Source organism: Pseudophryne corroboree, chromosome 11 (assembly GCF_028390025.1).
Source record: "Pseudophryne corroboree isolate aPseCor3 chromosome 11, aPseCor3.hap2, whole genome shotgun sequence".
Taxonomy (NCBI): domain Eukaryota; kingdom Metazoa; phylum Chordata; class Amphibia; order Anura; family Myobatrachidae; genus Pseudophryne; species Pseudophryne corroboree.
In genome coordinates, this window is record NC_086454.1 from 317725863 (window position 1) to 317749188 (window position 23326).

The window sequence follows — 23326 nt, forward strand, 5'->3', positions numbered from 1 at the left end:
TTATTCAGCGTGCTATAATGTGAATTTCGGCTCATTCAGTGTGCTATAATGTGAATTTCGGCTCGTACCGTGTGCTATAAGGTGAAAGGGGCCCCAGTACTAGATAATAGACTTTTCCATACCCCCACTTCAAAATTTCCACTTCGACCACTGATATAAAGTATGTGTTCTTGTAGTATATAAAGCACAGCTCAGAATCACACTGGTCACACAGGCTTTATTACAGGGGCGTAGGTAATGTGCAGCACACCAGCTGCTGTGGAACTATACAAGCCAACATGTCCAACCACAGTTTTAGCATGTCCTATGAGAGTGCATGCTGGGGTGTGTAGTTCCACGGGAGCTGGAGCAACGTACATTGCCTTCCCCTGTCTTATTAAATTATTACGTATTGGTATTTGCATTTACTCCTCCATTGTTAGTACGGTACCATACTTGCCTACCTGACCCTCTCCATGAGGGAGAAAATGCTCTGTTCCTGGACTTTCCTGGTAATGTATGATTGCCATCACCTGTGGTGAAACACCTTTCTTATCAATTAACTAGCTCACCACAGGTGATGGCAATCATACATTACCAGGAAAGTCCAGGAACAGAGCATTTTCTCCCTCATGGAGAGGGTCAGGTAGGCAGGTATGGTTAGTACATAGCAAATAATCTATAGCATGTTTACAGGAAGCGTATGCAGGGAACAAAGCTTTGGCTTCATGCTCAAACACAGGAACATGCTGAATTATCTCTGGAGATTCATGATAAGAAGTACAATTGTGTATGTAGGGCAATTCTGTTTAGTGCAACCTGATAATACTGGAGGTTGTGCATAGAGCTGCTGCCAATCCCCACCAGCAGGTGGCGCCTGTCTACAAAGATTCCTCAGTCTACCCTTTTGAGCTAGGCTGCAGCATAATCGCAGGTTATCCAGATAGCAATGTTTGTAGATGTTCTAGAACACACAAACTTTGTGTAAAGAGAGAATCACTCTCCATTTCACACTCTGCCTATTAGCCATGTGCTTAACATACCTTGTGCTGATCTTGTAACCCTCCTGGGCCAGGAACAGTCAGAAGACCTGGTAACCATTGCATGCAGTAACCCATGTGAGCCCCATGCACCTGTCACTCACAGGGGGAGAAGATGCAGCAGGAATCCCTGCACTGGCGATAGCTGCCAGCAGGCGGCGCCCTCCTCTCTCTCTGTCTCTATCTCACGCTCTATGTTGCATCATCATTACTATGTTCTGCTGCTGGTGACGTCTGGAGAAGGAGGCGAATAAAACCTGTGCGGCGGGTGAGGGGGTGGGTGTCATACATAAGGCGAGAGTGACCCGTGACAGTAGCTCACTCTCACCCACCATCACTGCAAGGAGCTGTGGTGTCCCGTGGAAGGGTGTAAAGCTCACGCTGCATCTGCTTGGGTGACACAAGGGGCCACAGCATCCAGGAACTGCACAGTGGGGGACCACGTGGAGGAAGAAGGCAGCCAGTCACGCGTGACAGCACCAAGTGCCCACTGTGGGTCCAGCACCAGGGGCAGAGGACCAGCATCCACTCACTGCCTAGCACTAGGGGCAGAGGGCCAGCACTCACTGAGAATCCAGCACCAGGGACAAAAGAGAGGTCCAGCACTCACTCACTGGCCAGCACCAAGGACAGGGGACCAGCACCCACTGATGGTCCAGCACCAAGGACAGAGGAGAGGACACAGCACCCACTGAGGGCCAGCACCAGGGATAGAGGGGGGTACACAGCACCCAGCACTTGGCATAGAGGGGGGTATACAGCACCCAGCACTTGGCATAGAGGGGGGTACACAGCAGCAGGGATAGAGTACACAGCACCCACAGAGAGACCAGCAGCACCCAGTTGGGGCAGCACAGTGTAGGGAGCAGGGTCCTGCTGAGGACAGTGGGTGGTTCCCCTCCATCCCCCTGACATAGGCATCAGCAGCACAAGGGGCGCAGACTCCGGCATCCGGGGAGCCGCACACAGCCTGGTCTCCGGGAGCCAGCTCACCCGAGGGCACCTGCCGGGCACAGGAGAGACCTGTAGGCGGCCATGTCAGGTGACGGTGTGAAGCGCCGGCAGTCGGGGCCCCTGGGGCCCCAGGAAGAGGAGGCCAGCGAGAAGATGCTCCAGGAGAACGGGAACGGAGTCCCGAGCGGGGAGAGGACCGTGGAGCTGAAGCGCACCATCACTCTGGTGAACGGGGTGGCCATCATCGTGGGCACCATCATCGGCTCCGGCATCTTCGTCACCCCGACCGGCGTGCTGCGGGAGGCGGGCTCCCCCGGGCTGTCGCTCTTGGTCTGGGCCGTGTGCGGCCTCTTCTCCATAGTGGGCGCGTTGTGCTACGCCGAGCTGGGCACTACCATCTCCAAGTCCGGGGGAGACTACGCCTATGTGCTGGAGGTGTACGGCCCGCTGCCCGCCTTCCTCAAGCTCTGGGTGGAGCTGCTGATTATCCGGCCGTCCTCGCAGTACATCGTGGCCCTGGTCTTCTCCACCTACCTGCTCAAGCCGCTCTTCCCCACCTGCCCGGTGCCCGACGACGCTGCCAAGCTGGTGGCCTGCCTCTGCGTCCGTGAGTCTCTTACCCTATGCCTTACTGTATACCCCCTCCCTGTATACATACTGTATATACGCAACCCCTATATACATACATATGCCATGCCACCTATATACCCTATATATCCTGTGACCTTACTGTATACCTCCTCCCTGTATACATACTGTATGTACACAACCCCTATATACATACATATGCCATGCCACCTATATACATATACCCTATATATCCTGTGACCTTACTGTATACCCCCTCCCTGTATACATACTGTATAAACACTCCCCTATATACATATATATATGCCACCTATAAACATGTACCCTATATATATATATATATATATCATGTGTGCTGCCTCTGTGTCCGTGAGCCTCTTACCCTATACTATACTATATATACCTTCCATATATACCCCCCCACCCCCGTATACACACATGCTCCCCTATATACATATACCCCATATGCAGTATCATGTGTCCTGGCCCTGCTGCCACGAGTCTCTTACCTATATATATATAGATAGATAGATAGAAGGATAGTGGCGGTACTTAAACAGACTGGTACAATTACAAAGAAGGTGTCAGTTTTTTGACACACGGCAGCATATCAACATCAGCAACAAGAGTGTCGGGTATATTGGATTCCATAAAATCTCCACTGTGCACATATATAGCCCTATATACATATACCCTACCACTTACCTATACGTTATATACACATATGTACTCATACATATATATATATATATATATATATATATATATCATGTGTCCTACGTTACATATACCTATATATTGTGTGTCTGCTAGTACTGCACTACATACCTATGTTATGTACTTATCATGTGTCTTGCTGCCCTGTGATTGTTACACTGCATATATATTTCTACCTATGTTATGTACCTATATATCGTGTCCTGTTGCTATTAGTATGTTTGCCTCTATATTTTCATATATCCTACAAATGTAAATGATATACCCTACTGCTGGCGTACCTCTGAGTGTGCCTCATACAGTATGTATTAGCCTATATGTACATCTGGGGTACACTAACCTAAGTAAAAACTCATATTATATGGTAAGAGGTTAGTGTACCCCATGTTCTAAGCTTTACCTGTACATCTGTATAAACTGTGTCCTGCCCTTGTAGCTGACCTGCCTATAGACTGACATATATGTACACCAGTATAGCTTGTACATCGCCTACACATCCCCTCCTGTCATACAGTAGATATCCTGTTTCTGACCTGTGTCTGCATTACATAGTATATATTGAGCTGCAGTATATGTCACCTGTACAGACTGTGATTTTCCTTTGCTGGCCTGCCTCTGTGACTATCACACAGTATACACATGTATATATTATATATCTATTCCATATAACCTCATATAATGAAACATGACTGAGAACTGTAGCAGAATATAGTAATACCGCAATGTGACCATAATAATACCGCAGTGTGATTTCCATGCCCCTCTTCCACACCTCTTACATATATAGAGACATAGATGCGTACGTCCTGCTTATCAGTGGGATTGCATTCCACCGCAGGCTCCACCAATGCTCTCCCTCCGCCATTCACAATCACTTTGAAATATCCGGCATTACAATAGCACACGCTGGCTGCTTGAACAGGCCCCGCCTCCCATTCATTACAACCCACGTGTCTCTTCCATGATGCTCACCGTCGCTAGAATTACATCAGCCTCCAAACTACACATTGCTCCCCAAACCGGTTCCATCTGGGAGGCTGGCTTCTGTATATATAAAGCATACGGCACAGCCTGGCCTCGCTCGCAGTAAATTAAACCTAGGATTAGAGCGCACACCGTGCCTCTGTCTCAGCCCTAGGCCCCCCTCTGAAATGTCTATTATTGTCTGCAGACTGTCATGTCTGTGCATTAGGTCTGTCCCTCTGGAGAAGCTGGGGACTTTCACAGCAAAAACATTATAGTATTTACTATCTTATCACACCAGGAAATGTGTGGCGCAGCCAGGGCGGGAGAGGACTCTGCTGCAGAGGACAGCTTTTGTTAACCCTTTCACTACCAAAAATGCACATCGTTAGAATGAACTCTAAAACCGGTGAGACGTGCAGTTGTCTTCCCCTGTATACAAGGAATCGGTGTCTTTAAACGTAAAATCCAGATTCCCCTAGGTAGCTGCTAGAGGATCCGGTCTGAAGATCGACAGTATCTAGGTCGACAATGTATAGGTCGACAGTCACTAGGTCGACATGGATGGAAGGTCGACAGGGTTTCTAGGTCGACATGTGCTAGGTCGACAGGTCTAAAGGTCGACATGAGTTTTTCACATTTTTTAAAAAAATTTTTCATACTTAACGATTTACGTGGACTACGATTGGAACGGTAATCTGTGCCGAGCGAAGCGGTAGCGGAGCGAAGGCACCATGCCCGAAGCATGGCGAGTGAAGCGAGCCATGCGAGGGGATGCGGTGCACTAATTTGGGATCCCGGTCACTCTACGAAGAAAACGACACCCCCCCAAAAAAAAAAAATCCTCATGTCGACCTTTAGACCTGTCGACCTAGCACATGTCGACCTAGAAACCCTGTCGACCTTCCATCCATGTCGACCTAGTGACTGTCGACCTAAACATTGTCGACCTAGATACTGTCGATTTGATGAACCACACCCAACTGCTAGTGTGGAAGTGGCTGATGGTGCCACTTCCACGTCCTTTGTCTGTGATGCTGCTGGCCCTGCGGAAGGTTTGCCAGTAGGAAGACATAATTTAAAATAAATGACTACTATAATCTCTAGACAGCATGATATCGGATGTATGATGCTGCTGAAAGTTACTATTCGGTAACATTGGTACCTGCATCCCTAGAAGCCTGGGATTCTGTGGGCATCCGGTTTGGGTATTTTAAGTAACACTGATGCTTTCATCTAGATCAGAGCTGCTAACCAGATGTAAATTGGTTACAAAGGTCCACTTAAGGAATCACTACCTGCAAACATCAGCATGGTGAGGAGAGCTTGTGTTGGGCATGGCTTCAGAATGCACCAGGATGCTTTTGCCTATATTGTAACCTCAGTTCTGCTGAAAAATGTTCTGTCTGGGAATCTGAGGCTGAAATGCCGGTGATAATACGGCAACGCTAAGCTGGCCTTGTGACCCTGTTGTCACAGCAGGGACTCGGCTTGTGCAGAAGGCAGCTGGCACGGTGTCTGGGCCGCCGCTGGCATCTGGACCACTGAGCCTGTCACTGCACAAGACTTAGGGGTCTATTTACTATCGCCTTGGATGGAGATAAAGTACCAGCCAGTCGTCTCCTAACTGCCATGCCACAGGCTGTGTTTGAAAAATGTCAGGAGCTGATTGGCCGGTACTTTATCTCCATCCAAGGCTTAGTAAATAAACCCCTAAGTTATATTGGAGCAGATGTATTAAGCCTGGAGAAGTGATAAAGCAGTGATAAGTGGAAGGTGATAACGCATCAGCCAATCATTATGGGTTTGAAAAATGACAGGAGCTGATTGGCTGGTGCGTTATCACCTTCCACTTATCACTGCTTTATCACTTCTCCAGGCTTAATACATCTGACCCATGTTTCCTAATAGGTTCTCTGGGATGTTGGATCTGCATTTTATTGAGCATTGGCATTATGTAGAGTTATCTCATTATGACATGTGTATCTGGGGGTGATAGGGCGACAGGCAATAGGTCTACACCATATGGTCGACGTGCATGAGGTCAGCAGGTACAAAAGGCCGACAGTGCTAAAGGTGAACAGGTTCAAAAAGGTGATGTGACAATGGTAGGCACACAAAGGGTCGACACAAGTTGTATTTTTTTTTTACATCTTTTCCAAACTATTGTTTGATTTACTATCCACGTGGACTACGACTGGGAATAGTAACCTGTGGCGGGGGTACACGTTTATACTGATTGTGGTCACATATGGTGAAACATACAAAATGATTTTTTTTTTGTGTCAAAATATCGTGTCGACTATTGTCATATCGACCCTTCAACCCTGTCAGCCATATGGAATATGTGGGGTCAGCCTAATGACTGTCTACCTAGACACTGTAGATCCTCTATACCACACCCATAACGTGTATCAATACAAGCTACAGAGTCCCACAGCTACTGTTGCTATGTTAGATCTAGGGGGGTCATTCCGAGTTGATCGCTCGCTAGCTACTTTTTGCAGCGCTGCGATCAGATAGTCGCCGCCTATAGGGGAGTGTATTTTTGCTTTGCAAGTGTGCGAACGCCTGTGCAGCCGAGCTCTGCAAAAATAGTTTGTACAGTTTCTGAGTAGCTCTGAAATTACTCAGCCGCTGCGATCACTTCAGTCTGTCTGGTCCCGGAATTGACGTCAGACACCCGCCCTGCAAATGCTTGGATACGCCTGCGTTTTTCCAAACATTCCCATACACCCATAAACGCCCTCTTCCTGTCAATCTCCTTGCGATCGGCCGTGCAAATGGATTCTTTGTTAAATCCATCGCACAGCAAAGATCCGCTTTGTACCCGTACGACGCACCTGCACATTGTGGTGCATACGCATGCGCAGTAGTGACCTGATCGCTGCGAAAAACGGCAGCATGCGAACCGGTCGGAATGGCCCCCTAGGTTTCTAGCACAATAGAATCATGATCAGCTTTATATAAGAGCTTTTGGTGTAGTAATAAAAGGCAGGTTGACTTTTATATGGTTACTGGGGGTAATTCTGAGTTGATCGCAGCAGGAACTTTGTTAGCAGTTGGGCAAAACCATGTGCACTGCAGGGGAGGCAGATGTAACATGTGCAGAGAGAGTTAGATTTGGGTGGGTTATATTGTTTCTGTGCAGGGTAAATACTGGCTGCTTTATTTTTACACTGCAATTTAGATTGCAGATTGAACACACCCCACCCAAATCTAACTCTCTCTGCACATGTTACATCTGTCTCCGCTGCAGTGCACATGGGCCCTCATTCCGAGTTGTTCGCTCGCAAGCTGCTTTTAGCTAAGCCGCCGCCTACTGGGAGTGAATCTTAGCATATCAAAATTGCGAACGAAAGATTCGCAATATTGCGAAAAGACTTCTCTGTGCAGTTTCTGAGTAGCTCCAGACTTACTCGGCATCTGCGATCAGTTCAGTGCTTGTCGTTCCTGGTTTGACGTTACAAACACACCCAGCGTTCGCCCAGACACTCCTCCGTTTCTCCAGCCACTCCCGCGTTTTTCCCAGAAACGGTAGCGTTTTTACACACACACCCATAAAACGGCCTGTTTCCGCCCAGAAACACCCACTTCCTGTCAATCACACTACGATCACCAGAACGAAGAAAAAACCTCGTAATGCCGTGAGTAAAATACCAAACTGCATAGCAAATTTACTTGGCGCAGCCGCACAGCGGACATTGCGCATGCGCATTAGCGACTAATCGCTCCGTTGCGAGAAAAAAATAACGAGCAAACAACTCGGAATAACCCCTCATGGTTTTGCCCAACTGCTAACAAAGTTCCTGCTGCGATCAACTCAGAATTACCCCCAATATTACACACACACACACATGCACAGTAACACTAACACTTATGGTGTGCACACACGGTGAGATTTTCTCTTACGATTTTAACTATATAGTCAAAATCGTAAGAAAAGTTAGTGCAGACAGCGAGGTGAAAGTCACCTTGTGATCCCGATTCAATGCCGATGTGCGGTCCCGCGAAGTCATCGCAAGCCTAGATAGACTGTGCAGGCAAGTCAATTTTGACTATCTCGTAGAAAAGATAGCCAAAATCGCACAAAGGGGGTCACTCCGAGTTGATCGTGGCTGTGCTAAATTTAGCACAGCTACGATCGTAAACTCAGACATGCGGGGGGACGCCCAGCACAGGGCTAGTCCACCCCGCATGTCCGTGCCGCCCCCCCCACACAAATACAAAAGCATCGCACAGAGGCGATGCCTTTGTATCTGTGGAGTGACTCCCGGCCAGCGCAGCTCCTGCGGCTGGCCGGGAGTTGTGTCTCGCTGCCGCTAGCCGCAGCGGCTGCGTGATACGTCACGCAGCCGCCGCGCCACGCCCCCCCAACGGTCCGGCCACGCCTGCGTTGGCCGGACCGCACCTACTAAACGGCGGCTTAACGCCGCCGTTCATGCTCCTCCCGCCCAGCGACCACTTCTATCTCAGAGGCGATCGCTGGGCACCGACGACTGCCATGCGCAGTTCCGACCCGATCACTGCGACAAACTGCAGCGAGCGATCGGGTCGGAATGACCCCCATAGTCCGTATCGCAAGCACAGTCATCTATGTTTGTGATACCGACCCAGCCCCTATCTCCAGGGGTTATCCCGAATCTCGCAATGTGTACACACCTTAACACTACACATTTTAGCCAATCCGGCTTTCCTACCTATAAGCATTTTAATCATCTCTAATTAAACATTTTATTTTTCTCTCTGCGTGTGATAACATAGTGACTTTACGTTGTGCTGTATACTAATGTTCCATCTAAGCTGAGCAGTATGGTAATGATAACCTTAGAAAAAGACTGTTGAGAAACAATGGGGGTGATTCCGAGTTGTTCGCTCGCTAGCAGATTTTAGCAGCATTGCACACGCTAGGCCGCCGCCCTCTGGGAGTGAATCTTAGCTTAGCAGAATAGCGAACGAAAGATTAGCAGAATTGCGAATAGAAAATTCTTAGCAGTTTCTGAGTAGCTCCAGACCTACTCACAGATTGCGATCAGCTCAGGCCGTTTCGTTCCTGGTTTGACGTCACAAACACGCCCTGCGTTCGGCCAGCCACTCCCCCGTTTCTACAGACACTCCCCCGTTTCTCCAGACACTCCCGGGTTTTTTCCTGACACGCCTGCGTTTTTCCGCACACTCCCAGAAAACGGCCAGTTTCTGCCCAGAAACACCCACTTCCTGTCAATCACACTACGATCACTTCAACTATGAAAATTCTTTGTTCAGACGTGAGTAAATCTACTAAGTTTTGTGCTAAAATACTTACCACATGCGCACTGCGTACCATGCGCATTTTTGCCTTAATCGCTCCGTTGCGAAAATCGGCAACGAGCGAACAACTCGGAATGACCCCCAATATGCAGAGTTTCCCCACACAGCAGACTCTGTCTTGTCCTTTAGGACAGAGGTTCCCATGCTTGGCCATTACAGTCCAGGTTTTAATATGTACAGTACATCTGGAAAGTATTCACAGCGCTTCACTTTTTACACATTTTGTTATGTTACAACCTTATTCCAAAATGGAATAAATTCATTTTTCCCCTCAAATTCTACACACAATACGTGAACATTTTTTGGGGGGTGATTATTGCAAATGTATTAAAAAACAAAACAAAACTAAGAAACACATGTACATAAGTATTCACATCCTTTGCCATGAATCTCAAAATTGAGCTCAGGTGCATCCGGTTTCCACTGATCATCTTGAGATGTTCATACAGCTTAACTGGAATCCACCTGTGGTAAATTCAGTTGCTTGGACATGATTTGGAAAGGCACACACCTGTCTATATAAGGTCCCACACTTGACAGTGCATGTCTGAGCACAAATCAAGCATGAAGTCAAAGGAATTGTCTGTTGACCTCCAAGACAGGATTGTCTCCATGCACAAATCTGGGGAACAGTACAGAAAAATATCTGCTGCTTTGAAAGTCCCAATGAGCACAGTGGCCTCCATCATCCGTAAATGGAAGAAGTTCGGAACCACCAGGACTCTTCCTAGAGCTGGCCGGCCGTCTAAACTGAGCGATCGGGGGAGAAGGGCCCTAGTCAGGGAGGTGACCAAGAACCCGATGGTCACTCTGTCAGAGCTAAGGCATTCCTCTATGGAGAGAGGAGAACCTTCCAGAAGGACAACCATCTCTGCAGCAATCCACCAATCAGACCTGTATGGTAGAGTGGCCAGACGGAAGCCACTCTTAGTAAAAAGCACATGGCAGCCCGCCTAGAGTTTGCCAAAATGCACCTGAAGGACTCTCAGACCATGAGAAACAAAATTCTCTGGTCTGATGAGACAAAGATTGAACTCTTTGGCATGAATGCCAGGTGTCATGTTTGGAGGAAACCAGGCATCGCTCATCACCAGGCCAATACCATCCCTACAGTGAAGCATGGTGGTGGCAGCATCATGCTGTGGGGATGTTTTTCAGCGGCAAGAACTGGGAGACTAGTCAGGATAGAGGGAAAGCTGAATGCAGCAATGTACAGAGACATCCTGGATGAAAACCTGCTCCAGAGCACTCTTGACCTCAGACTGGAATGACGGTTCATCTTTCAGCAGGACAACAACCCTAAGCACACAGACTAGATATCAAAGGAATGGCTTCAGGACAACTCTGTGAATGTCCTTGAGTGGCCCAGCCAGAGCCTAGACTTGAATCCGATTGAACATCTCTGGAGAGATCTGAAAATGGCTGTGCACCGACTCTTCCCATCCAACCTGATGCAGCTTGAGAGGTGCTGCAAAGAGGAATGGGCGAAACTGCCCAAAGATAGGTGTGTCAAGCTTGTGGCATCATATTAAAAAAGACGAGGCTGCAATTGCTGCCAAAGGTGCATCAACAAAGTATTGAACAAAGGCCCTCATTCCGAGTTGATCGGTCGCAAGGCGAATTTAGCAGAGTTACACACGCTAAGCCGCCGCCTACTGGGAGTGAATCTTAGCTTCTTAAAATTGCGACCGATGTATTCGCAATAATGCGATTACTAACTACTTAGCAGTTTCAGAGTAGCTCCAGACTTACTCTGCCTGTGCGATCAGTTCAGTGCTTGTCGTTCCTGGTTGACGTCACAAACACACCCAGCGTTCGCCCAGGCACTCCCACCGTTTCTCCGGCCACTCCTGCGTTTTTTCCGGAAACGGTAGCGTTTTCAGCCACACGCCCCTGAAACGCCGTGTTTCCGCCCAGTAACACCCATTTCCTGTCAATCACATTACGATCGCCGGAGCGAAGAAAAAGCCGTGAGTAAAAATACTTTCTTCATAGTAAAGTTACTTGGCGCAGTCGCAGTGCGAACTTTGCGCATGCGTACTAAGCGGATTTTCACTGCGATGCGATGAAAAAGAACGAGCGAACAACTCGGAATGAGGGCCAAAGGCTGTGAATGCTTATGTACATATCATTTCTACGTTTTTTAACTAAAAAAAAAAACAACCCTTTTTTCACGTTGCCATTATAGGGTATTGCAGAATTTGGAGGGAAAAAATTAATTTATTCCATTTTGGAATAAGGCTGTAACATAACAAAATGTGGAAAAAAAGTGAAGTGCTGTGAATACTTTCCAGATGCACTGTACATGCTTGAGCACAGACGACTCGATTAGTACCTCAGTCATTTTGATTTAACCAACTGGGCTCAACCTTGGAAATCCTTTAAACCTTGACCTTAATGGCGGTGTTTGGGAAACTGCTTTAGGAGAAGATTATGTTTTAAATGTAGAGTGAACCTTGCTTATAAGTATACAGATGGCTACCACTATTAAACCTTTTTATGCTGAATCTACTCAAACTTCAGCCACAAGAGGAGGCCGTGCACACATGCTGTGCGGCCATGTTCTGGCTGGCCCTCAGCATGTGAGTAGATGGATGCAGATCTTTTGCCTTTGTATAACCCCCGATGTCTAGGTCAACCCCATATGGTCGACATGTCTTAAGGCCCATACACACAGTGAGATTCGGGCTATGCCCGATTGTCACTATGCGACAGGGGCTAGGTCGGCACATAGTATCGCGGCCACACTCATTATGTGCTTGCGATACTGACTGTGCGATTTTGGCTGTGTCAATTTTTACTATCTTTTCTATAGAGATAGACTGTGCAGGCAAGTACATTTTGACTATCTAGTGTTGCGATGCCGACCGCGCATCGGCATCGTATCGGTATCGCAAGGTGACTTTCACCTTGCAATATGCACTAACTTTTCTTACGATTTTGACTATATTGTCAAAATCGTAAGAAAATATTTCACCGTGTGTACACACCATTAGGTCGACACTGACAAATGGCTGACATGCATTACGTCAAAAGGTTGCTAGGTTCGAATTGTCAATGCATGTGGTCGACGCAGCTTTAAGGGGGGAGGGGGGGTTGCATTTTTTGCCCTGTGCCCTGAAGGTGAAAACAACACCCAATAAATAAATTTAAAATGCTGTGCCGACCTTTTTTGTGTGAACCTTTTCCTATTGTATGTCAACCTTTTGTCATTGTCGACCATATGGAGTCGACCTAATGACTGTCGACATAGACACTGTAGGTCTTCTATACAAGCCTGTAAAAGAATGCATATTACATTTACCCACAAACATTTCATGTGGCTGGAAATAGGTGATGGGCAGTGACGTCAGTGGATATACATAAGCTGTGTGTCGCTCTCAGTGTTATTAAACGTTAATGCTCAAATCACTGACAATGTACCTTAATAAGAGCAGACTGTACCCTAGATCACGCAAGACTACAGAGACTGGAGCAGAAGGGGCGCCATAGAGGGTCTCCCTGTTCTCCTGTGTTTCTTCTGTCACACTGCCCTCCCTGCTGTAGCCAGGCAACTTCTGAGGCTTCAACCAGCTCAGTATTTACATAAGGAGCAGCTATTAATATGGCACAATGCCCACCTTTGACCCCCCCCCCCCAATACCGTACGTAAGAAGTGACTAACCCAGGAGGCCGCAGTGGATGTAGACATGGAAAAGGCTAGGCACGTCATGTATATTGCCTGTGAGGTTCTGTATCCGGACGATTCGTTGTAACATCCATTAAGTCATGTGCTGAATAGCTCAGAATAAATAGTTGTTGCTACAAGCTGGAATAACCTCTTCACCTAGAATCCGTATGAATTACCGACGGTCGGGATTCTGACTGTCAGTATACAGACAACGGCGTCCCGGCCGTCAGTATGCCGGCAGCGGAGCGAGCGCAGAGAGTCCCCTTGCGGGCTCGCTGCTCTTGCCATGCTGCGGGCTCAGTTCTGTTCCCCCTGTATGGGTGTCGTGGATGAGTGGGGAATAGCCCCTGTGCGCCCGGATCCTGACTGCTGCCAATTTCACTGCATCCCCTTCTTCTGCCACATTTCACATTGAGTCCTACGTTTTATAGGGGGCCTGCCTGCAAAAGGGTTCGCTTTAAAGCTGGTGCAGTGACATTGCTTCTTAAAGTTTAGTGCATGTCTGGTGTTCTGGCAGTGAACTGGTTAAAGTAACACAGATAAAAATGATTATTAAAGGACACCTTTATCCTGTGGGCTCATCCAGTGTTTGGTTTTTAGGCTGCGTCTTTATAAGGAACCGATCAATCCACAAAATCACCGCAGCTACTGCGACTACGTGTCGGACGTGTGTCTGCATAACCAGAAATGCAAACACTCGATTTGCTTGCTGTATAGGGGCGCATTAAACCTGTAAAGGGGGGTACTCACGGGAGAGATGTGTGCTGAGCGATCTTAACACAGACCGCTCAGCACACATCTCTCACCCCGCTCAGCACAGCGCGATGTGCTGAGCGAGGGGGAAAGCCGACGGGGGGGCGCTCACTTCACACAACGGTAAAGTGAGCGACCCGCTAGATTGAGCCTGCATGCAGCTCAATCTAGCACCGGCGATAGCGATGCGCGGGGCCGCGCATCGCTATCGCTGGAGGGCATACACACGGCAGATCCGTGCTTAAAATCTAAGCAATCTAGCAAGATTGCTTAGATTTTAAGCACGGATCTCTCCGTGTGTACCCCCCTTTAGACAGCAGTGCGGTATATTAGGGGGGGAGGGGGTGTCTAGCGAGTGCCCATTACCAGTTAATACAGCCCCGTACCTGCCAGATAACACAATGGCCCTTTGTCCCTATGAGATTGGGTAGATCACCCTGTATTGTTACAAGAGAACTAATGAGAGCCCTGGATGATTACTGGACTGTACAAGGACAAGGAGACTGTGAAGGGAATGTGAGGGTCTGGCAGGGCTAGCAGGAGGGACCTCCTATGCAATGAACCATCCTTTCTTTTCACAACGAGACCTGATTTATCCGCCCCAAATATTATCATGTCACTGAGAAACGGAACACGAAGGTATGTTGTAACTGGGCACAATTTAACATTGCTGTGTTATAGTATGTACATACTGTAGTTCCACTATATAGTTATTCGGGCTGACGATGGGCCCATGTCTGTATAATTGCAGTTTTGTGCTTGTGACAGGGTTTTCGCTCATGTACTGTCCAGCTACGTGATGTTACCCTGTAGCTCCTGCTCTCTGTGATACAGTTGTCCTGTGACTCTACTAACACTCTCTCTCTCTCTGTCTTTCAGTGCTACTGACTGCGATAAACTGCTACAGCGTAAAGGCCGCCACACGAGTACAGGACGCATTCGCCGCTGCAAAGCTTCTCGCCCTCTGCCTGATCATCATTTTGGGATTCGTGCAGCTGGGTAGAGGTGAGCGGGTTTTTCCCAGAATTTTATCATATCGTTACATGGAATGTGTTGTAGCGGGTTGGGCATGTAGTTATAAGGGACATTTATTGTACTTGCTAAACATGGGCACTCTCTCCTCTGAAACATGCTTTGCGGAAGTATTCCAGTTCTTCTACTTATTGTGCATTTAGGTGCAAAAGTTATATTGAACCACAGCAGCCAACAAGCAGTTAATGGGGCAGATGTATTAACCTGGAGAAGGCATAAGGAAGTGATAAACCAGTGATATGTGCAAGGTAATAAAGGCACCAGCCAATCAGATCCTAACTGTTAATTTACATATTGGAGCTGATTGGCTGGTGCCTTTATCACCTTGCACATATCACTGGTTTATCACTTCCTTATGCCTTCTCCAGGTTAATACATCTGCCCCAATGTTCCCTGATACACCTTACCCTGCAAATGCGTCTGCAGATGCCGTCTCCTTGCTCCGCAGAGGTTCAGGAACATCTACACTCAGAGCGGGTTCTGCTCTGCACCTGTGACACCGTAAGGCCCATGGCCTTATGCAGTAACCTGCGAGATGCCGAAACGGTTGCGATTCCGGCCAGTTGGCCCTTTTAAAAAAAAAAAAAAAAATGTGGCAATATTTTAAAAGGCAAAATCAACCGTTTTGCCTTTTAAGCTATTGCCACTTTATAAATATGGGCTAACATGCCGGAATCGCACCCCTGCCTGCTTATCACGTGCTAAAAGATAAGGATCCCAGTGTGGCTTATTTAGGACTCCACATTATAATGAATCGTTTGCTTCAAGTCCCAGTGAGGGTTTGACATCCCCTGAACGATGGGGGATTTATAATAGAAATATGCTGGATATTGCTTATATTTTAATCTCTTAAATATATTATATTACTTTGGCCACCGGGTATTGATCTGTTACATGGCTAAAAAGTCCGTTTTAGATTAAAATATCCTTAAATAGAGCCCAGTCTTAAAGTTTATCTGGGATCCAGGGATTTGTGAAGGTCCCACAGCCTCCTACACCTGCCCCCTTCTCCTCTAGCACATGCACTCACCCAGAGGCCATGGGGGTCATTCCAAGTTGATCGCTAGCTGCCGTTGTTCGCTGCGCAGCGTTCAGTGTAAAAAACGGCTAATCTGCGCATGCGTAGGCACCGCAATGCGCACGCGCGTCGTACGGGTACATAGTCCATTGTGGTTTTGCACTGGTTCTAGCGACGATTCCAAACGCACAGCCGATCGCAAGGAGATTGACATGAAGTAGGCGTTTCTGGGTGGCAACTGACCGTTTTCAGGGAGTGTTTGGTAAAACGCAGGCGTGGCAGAAAAAACGCAGGCGTGGCTGGGCGTTCGCTGGGCGGGTGTGTGACGTTAAAATCCGTCCCTCCGTCGTTAGAATCAACGCACACGAAGAGTAACTACAGGGCTGGTCTTGTTTTGCTCAAAAAGTTTTTGCAGGCGCAAGCGTTCGCACTTCTGCTAAGCTAAAATACACTCCCAGTGGGAGGCGGCATAGCGTTTGCACGGCTGCTAAAAACTGCTAGCGAGCTATCAACTCGGAATGACCCCCCATGTGTCATCAGGGGGTAACACACAACAAGACTGCAGGAGTCTCATTACGCTTTAGTCTCAGCAGAATAAGGAATAACGCCATTACCACTAATATTAATAAATCTGAATGTTAAGGGGTTAATGCAGTTGCCCGCGAATACACTACATTGCAGCTGCAAGTTAGCGCAGCAACAGCTGCACTTTATGGGGGTCATTCCGAGGTGATCGTTAGCTGAAAATGTTCGCTGCGCAATGATGATGCAAAAAAAGGCACTTCTGCGTATGCGGCGCAATGCGCACGCGCGACGTACTTTCACAACGGCCGATGTAGTTTCACACAAGGTCTAGCAAAGCTTTTCAGTCGCACTGCTGGCCGCAGAGTGATTGACAGGAAGTGGGCGTTTCTGGGTGTCAACTGACCATTTTCAGGGAGTGTTCGGGAAAAACGCAGGCGTGGCTGGGCGAACGGAGGGCGTGTTCATGACGTCAAAACAGGAACTGAACAGGCTGAAGTGATCGCAAGCGCTGAGTAGGTCTGAAGCTACTCTGAAACTGCACAAAATAATTTTGTAGCCGCTGTGCGATCCTTTCGTTCGCACTGCTGCTAATCTAAAATACACTCCCAGCGGGAGGCGGCATAGCGTTTGTACGGCTGCTAAAAACTGCTAGCGAGCGATCAACTCGGAATGACCCCCTATGGCAGCCTGAACTCGCATAGGGCTGCAGGCAGTTTTGTGTGAATTCGGGTTGAGACAGGGGTGTGAAATGCGTTTTACTGCCGTGGCAATGGCAGTTCGCACCCTTCGGGGAAATTAGATTGACCCCAAATAGTGATAAAAGAATCTTGTATACAATGATTTATACTTACATGTAGTGATAATGCTTTATTAAGAAATGAAATAAAGTAACAGGGTAAGCGTTCCCCTTTTAGACGTGAGGGATTAGCTTGTTCGTATAAGTAGTCATTAGTTTTGGTGGATTTATACAATTATTCCAGGGGAGCTGAGAAGCACATGTTTGGCTCTCCCGCTGCGTTGCTGCGCTCACCCCACTCCCCGTCACAGCTCAGCCAGCAGCCAGCACAAGAGCTGAACACCTCGGCTGGAATTAATATGATAAGGCCGCTGCTTGCCTCATCAGAAAATCTCACCCTAAGAGGATTACCTAGCAAATCCCAGTCATTTTGCCTGGCTTTGTACCTAAAGCAACCTGTCTTCTGTCTACGCTGGTATGTTACCCGCTTCAAAGTCTGCTTAAACTCGGTGAGATTGTTTATCTAATTACTCCGAGCTCAGGATTCTCTTACAGGAGCAGAAAACAAAAATACAAATTAGAATTTACTCTCTTAGATCTTCCAAAGAAAGAGCAGGTGGTTACAGAGGGGCCTATGGTTTGGGCATAATTTAGGAAATGGCTTGATAGGATTGGGTGGACAGAGTATATTGGTATCCTGATGCTTTGAATGGGTCTTACAGCCAGACCACTGTACAGCAGGATCTGACCATAATATGACCAAAATTGTCAGCAATCAGATCTGACAACCGCATTGTATCTAATTTATTTTTACCCAAAATATTTTCATTGAATCACTGCTTCACATTATATATGAAACTTTTAGTAACATAGCCATGCAAGAAATCTTGATTGCATCACAGCGAACAAAGGGGGTCATTCCGACCCGTTCGCACATTTGTCGCAGCGGTGCAAACGGGTCGTAACTGCAGCCGCATTGCGCACGCGTTTCGTTGCCCGCAGCGACGACGCCAGCGGAAAAAGTGATCGCAGCGGCGATCAAAACGAAGACTGACAGGCGGGAGGCGTTCCGGGGGAATCAACTGTCCGTTTTCCAGGCGTGCTGAGGCGAACGCAGGCGTGTCCGGGCGTTTGGAGGGCGGATGTCTGACTTCAATTACGGGACCTTCGTCGCTGGATCCGTCGCACAGGGTAAGTAAGTCTGACCCTGGTCTTGTTTTGCAGGAAACTTTTTTAGCATAGCAGGGCTGCACAAGCGATCGCAGCCCTGCTATGCTAAAATACACTCCCCCATAGGCGGCGTCAAGTTGATCGCACGAGCAGCAAAAAGTTGCTACATGCGATCAACTCGGAATGACCACCAAAGGGTCTGCAGAATTGAATTTTATTGAGGAACAAGATAAATATCCAAAAATTAGAGACAGAGTAGTTATCTAAACCTCATTAAGAGCATAGACAGAGAGACAATAATAAATAATGACATTACTGCCAAAAATCTAGAACTAAGGAAATAGGAACAACGAGCCAAGTGGTGGAACCAATAACCAGTGAGGGGAAAAGAGAGTCTACAGCTCAGACCACTACCTAACAATAACATGGTATAGGACGGTCGTTTGATAGCATTCATGTCACATAGTACATTTGAGAGATTCCTGCATTCTCTACATAAACCCTGGGGGAAGGATTTGAACTTAAATTTCTCTAGTATCAAAGAATTCCGATGCCAATCCCTCCCTATTCAGCCTGGCTCTAGATAACCCATGTTTAATATATGGAATCATGTTATCTTAAATAGGCCAAAAGTGGGTGGAGTATAATTAACCACTTAACTGGCATGGTCAGATTTCATGCGACTGCGCCGTCCCACCCTGTCCCCCCGTTTTTCATCAGGAGATCCATTCTGCAGATGTGCATAATATATTGGCCCTCATTCCGAGTTGTTCGCTCGCTAGCTGCTTTTAGCAGCATTGCACACGCTAAGCCGCCGCCCTCTGGGAGTGTATCTTAGCTTAGCAGAATTGCGAACGAAAGATTAGCAGACTTGCTAATAGAATTTTCTTAGCAGTTTCTGAGTAGCTCCAGACTTACTCCTACACTGCGATCAGCTCAGCCCGTTTCGTTCCTGGTTTGACGTCACAAACACACCCAGCCAGACACTCTCGCGTTTTTCCCAGAAACGCCAACGTTTTTCCGCACACTCCCATAAAACGTCCAGTTTCCGCCCAGAAACACCCACTTCCTGTCAATCACACTCCGATCACCAGAACGATGAAAAATCTTTGTTAGGCCGTGAGTAAAATACCAAACTTTTGTGCTAATTTACTTGGTGCAGGCGCACTGCGAACATTGCGCATGCGTAGTTTGCGACTAATAGCTCCGTAGCGAAAAAAACTAACGAGCGAACAACTCTGAATGACCCCCCATGTTTAAATATTTAGAAAAATACTTATTAAACTTTATTAAATAAAATAAAAATAAAAACCAATGTTATTAACAGTTTTGAAGGGAAAAATCGTCAGTTAAGTGGTTTTAATATGGTTCTCCATAATATCCAAAAGTAATTTCTTGCAACTCTTAGTTACCCTTTGCTCCACTGTGGAGGATGCCAGATATCGCTCATTGGCTAGACCGTGAAAAATAACTGACAAGATCATCCAGAGTGTAAAGCCCAGTACCCACGGGCCGATTCAGGAGAGATGTGTGCTGAGCGTGCGGGGGGAGACGGGGGGGCGCTCATTTCACCCAGCGGGTGAAGTGAGCGACCCGCTAGATTGGTCTGCATGCAGGCCAATCTAGCAGCAGCGATAGCAATGTGCGGGGCTGTGCATCACTATCGCTGAGGGGGCTACACACGGAGCGATCATGCTGATATTCTAAGCAATCTAGTCAGATTGCTTAGAATATCGCTCTGTGAGTACCCCTCTTAAGCCTAACTTGTAGCCAAAACCGCCTGAGAAGCGGGCAGCTCCAGATGTAATGTACTTATACCACCGGAAGCATGCATGGGTGCTTGACATACCAGCCAAACATTGCCCACAGGGATAAAAGTAGTCCTTGTGTAACAGGTTGGGAAACATGTCCTGATATTGAGCAGGAGAAAAAGTTGTGCACCACTTTGGAGGGACTGTAGACATTGGCTCATCCCAGAGCGAGTCTGTGACTGACCCATGATAACCTTTAATGTTGCATAATGAATGGATATAGAAGGTCATTCTGACCCGTTCGCTCGCTGCTTTTTGTCGCAGCCGAGTGAACGGGTCCCTACTGCGCATGCGCCGGCGCCATAGTGCGCCTGCGCATGCCAGACGGCCGAAGGCCGTGCAGGGCTGCGATCGCCTCTGCCTGATTGACAGGCAGAGGCGATCGCTGGGCGGGAGGGGGCGGAACGGCGGCGTTTGGACGCCGTTTCGTGGGAGCGGTTTGGCCAACACAGGCGTGGCCAGACCGAACGGGGGGCGGGGCGCAGCGGCTGCGTGACGGGGAGCGATGAGTAGCTCCCGGCCAGCACGCTAAAGCTGCGCTTGTCGGGAGCTACTCTTGAAGTGCAAAGGCATCGCCGCTGTGCGATACCTTTGCACTTCTGCGCTTCCCGCATGTCAGTGTGAATGATCGTAGCTGTGCTATATTTAGCACAGCTGCTATCAACTCGGAATGACCCCCATAGCACATTGAGAAGTGGGGGGATGGGTGCAAGTTTGACGGGTTCTGGCAGTTCCGACCCAATGTTATGCTTGAAAAAAACGCCAGAGAGAAGTTACTGAGAGCTGTAACTACAGTCCGTGTGAAAGATAATGGTTTTCTCAGTAAGACAACCGCTTGTATTCATCTGCCCCTTCTTCATGCCATTTAGTAATGGGATAAGCCACCTCTATATTGAAACTCTGGATTGCCCATGAATGGCAGACATAACGATTTATAAGCCTTAAGATTATGTTTGTGCCACAATCTGCGCGTGGAACATAGTAATGGATTGTCACACATTTCCTGTGTAATCTCCGAGTCATGTGGATGGAGAAAGCTAGCAGGGCTGCAGCTAGTCAGGAAGTGTTTCCCAAGAGATGTGTAAGGGTATGAATCATGCCCCTGAAGCCAGGAATGCACATGTCATAATATGGCTGCAGGATTATAATGATGTCTGTGTGGAAAGTTTGGTTAAAATTGCTGTAGATTCACACGAGAATTGTGAAGGCCTTTCCCTGCCACACAGACTTCAAAGGGGGGGAATTGGATGATTGATCATCTCTCTGTGTCAGACTACAACAGATACATAAAAGGCCTGCTTCATGGTTGTACGCTAGGCCAGTGGATGTGAGAGAGTGTGCAAGTGTAGCCCAGAAGTGAAGAATAGATGCCCACTGGGGTCATCGTGAAAGATCAGCACCGATGTACACATTCGCAATACATGCGCATATCCTCCGATAATGGTCCACTTGAGTGAGTCTATGGCTATGCAGCATGGCTACCTGAACTGAAACGCCAGAGCCGCGCTAAAAATCATGGAATGGAGATAAAATCTCAGATGTTTGTAACGGGGTTCTGCCCATGGTTAAGTTCCTATTTGTTGTAATGAAGGAACGCTCAGTCTCTCAACTCTGGTCCTCAAATACCTCCAACAGGCCTCTGTGAGACTGGATGATATAACTCCCTGCCAAGTAAACTGCTTACTTAAATGAACATCCAGAAAACATGTCCTGTTCGCTGTGATCAGGCCTGAACTGCGCATGCGCCGGCGCATGGCAGACAGCCGACGGCTGTCATAGCCCAACGATCGCCTCTGCCTGATTGACAGGCAGAGGCGGGAGGGGGCGGGCCAGCTGCATTTAGCCGCCGTTTAGGGGGCGCAGTCCAGGCAACGCAGGCGTGCCCGGACCGTTGGGGTGAACGGACCGCGTCGGCTGCATGACAACATACGCAACCGCTGCGACCCGGGCTACGTCGAGTAGCTCCCTGCCAGCGCGCAGGATCTGCGCTGGTGGGGATCTACTCTTCCAGGACAAAAGCATTGCCACTGTGCGATGCTTTTGTACTTGTGCGGGGGGGTCGGCCCTGACATACTTCTACGATCAGGTCTGAATTACCCCCAGTGATGTCTGATCGTGGCGCACTATGGGAGGAATAGATTGTCAGCTCTTTGCCTGATTTGTTTTACACTTGGGGCCTAATTCAGATCTGATCGCAACAGCAAATTTGTTAGCTAATGGGTAAAACCATGCAGTGCAGGTGGGGCAGCTAAAACATGTGCGGAGTAAGTTAGATCTGGGTGGGGTGTGTTCAATCTGAAATCTAAATTGAGGTGTAAAAATAAAGCAGCCAGTATTTACCCTGCACAGAAACAATATAACCCACCCAAATCTAACTCTCTCTGCACATGTTACATCTGCCCTACCTGCACAGCACATAGTGGGTAATTCAGAGTTGACCGCAGCAGCAAATTTGTTAGCAGTTGGGCAAAACCATGGCCCTCATCCCGAGTTGTTCGCTCATTATTTTTTTCGCAACAGAGCGATTAGTCGCTAATGCGCATGCGCAATGTTCGCAGTACGTCTGCGCCAAGTAAATTTGCTAATAAGTTTGGTATTTTACTCACGGCTTTATGAAGAAATTTCTTCGTTCTGGTGATCGGAGTGTGATTGACAGGAAGTGGGTGTTTCTGGGCGGAAACAGGCCGTTTTATGGGTGTGTGTGAAAAAACGTTGCCGTTTCTGGGAAAAACGCGGGAGTGGCTGGAGAAACGGGGGAGTGTCTGGGCGAACGCTGGGTGTGTTTGTGACGTCAAACCAGGAACAAAACTGACTGAACTGATCGCAGTGGCAGAGTAAGTCTCGAGCTACTCAGAAACTGCAAAGAAATTTCTATTCGCAATTCTGCTAATCTTGCGTTCGCAATTCTGCTATGCTAAGATTCACTCCCAGTAGGCGGCGGCTTAGCGTGTGCAATGCTGCTAAAAGCAGCTAACGAGCGAACAACTCGGAATGAGGGCCCATGTGCACTGCAGGTGGGGCAGATGTAACATGTGCAGAGAGAGTTAGATTTGGGTGGGT

General features: G+C 47.9%; 1 protein-coding gene across 1 annotated transcript in view; it reads left to right on the forward strand.

Annotated features, from left to right (window-relative positions):
* Positions 1 to 1252: 1252 nt before the first annotated feature.
* SLC7A5 (solute carrier family 7 member 5) overlaps positions 1253 to 23326 on the forward strand; it is a 60171-nt gene continuing 38097 nt past the window's right edge. The window contains exons 1-2 of the mRNA XM_063945662.1: positions 1253 to 2580; positions 14854 to 14979. Of these exons, the coding sequence (XP_063801732.1) occupies positions 2055 to 2580; positions 14854 to 14979 (652 nt within the window). The 5' untranslated portion in view covers positions 1253 to 2054. The remainder of the gene's footprint in view (positions 2581 to 14853; positions 14980 to 23326) is intronic.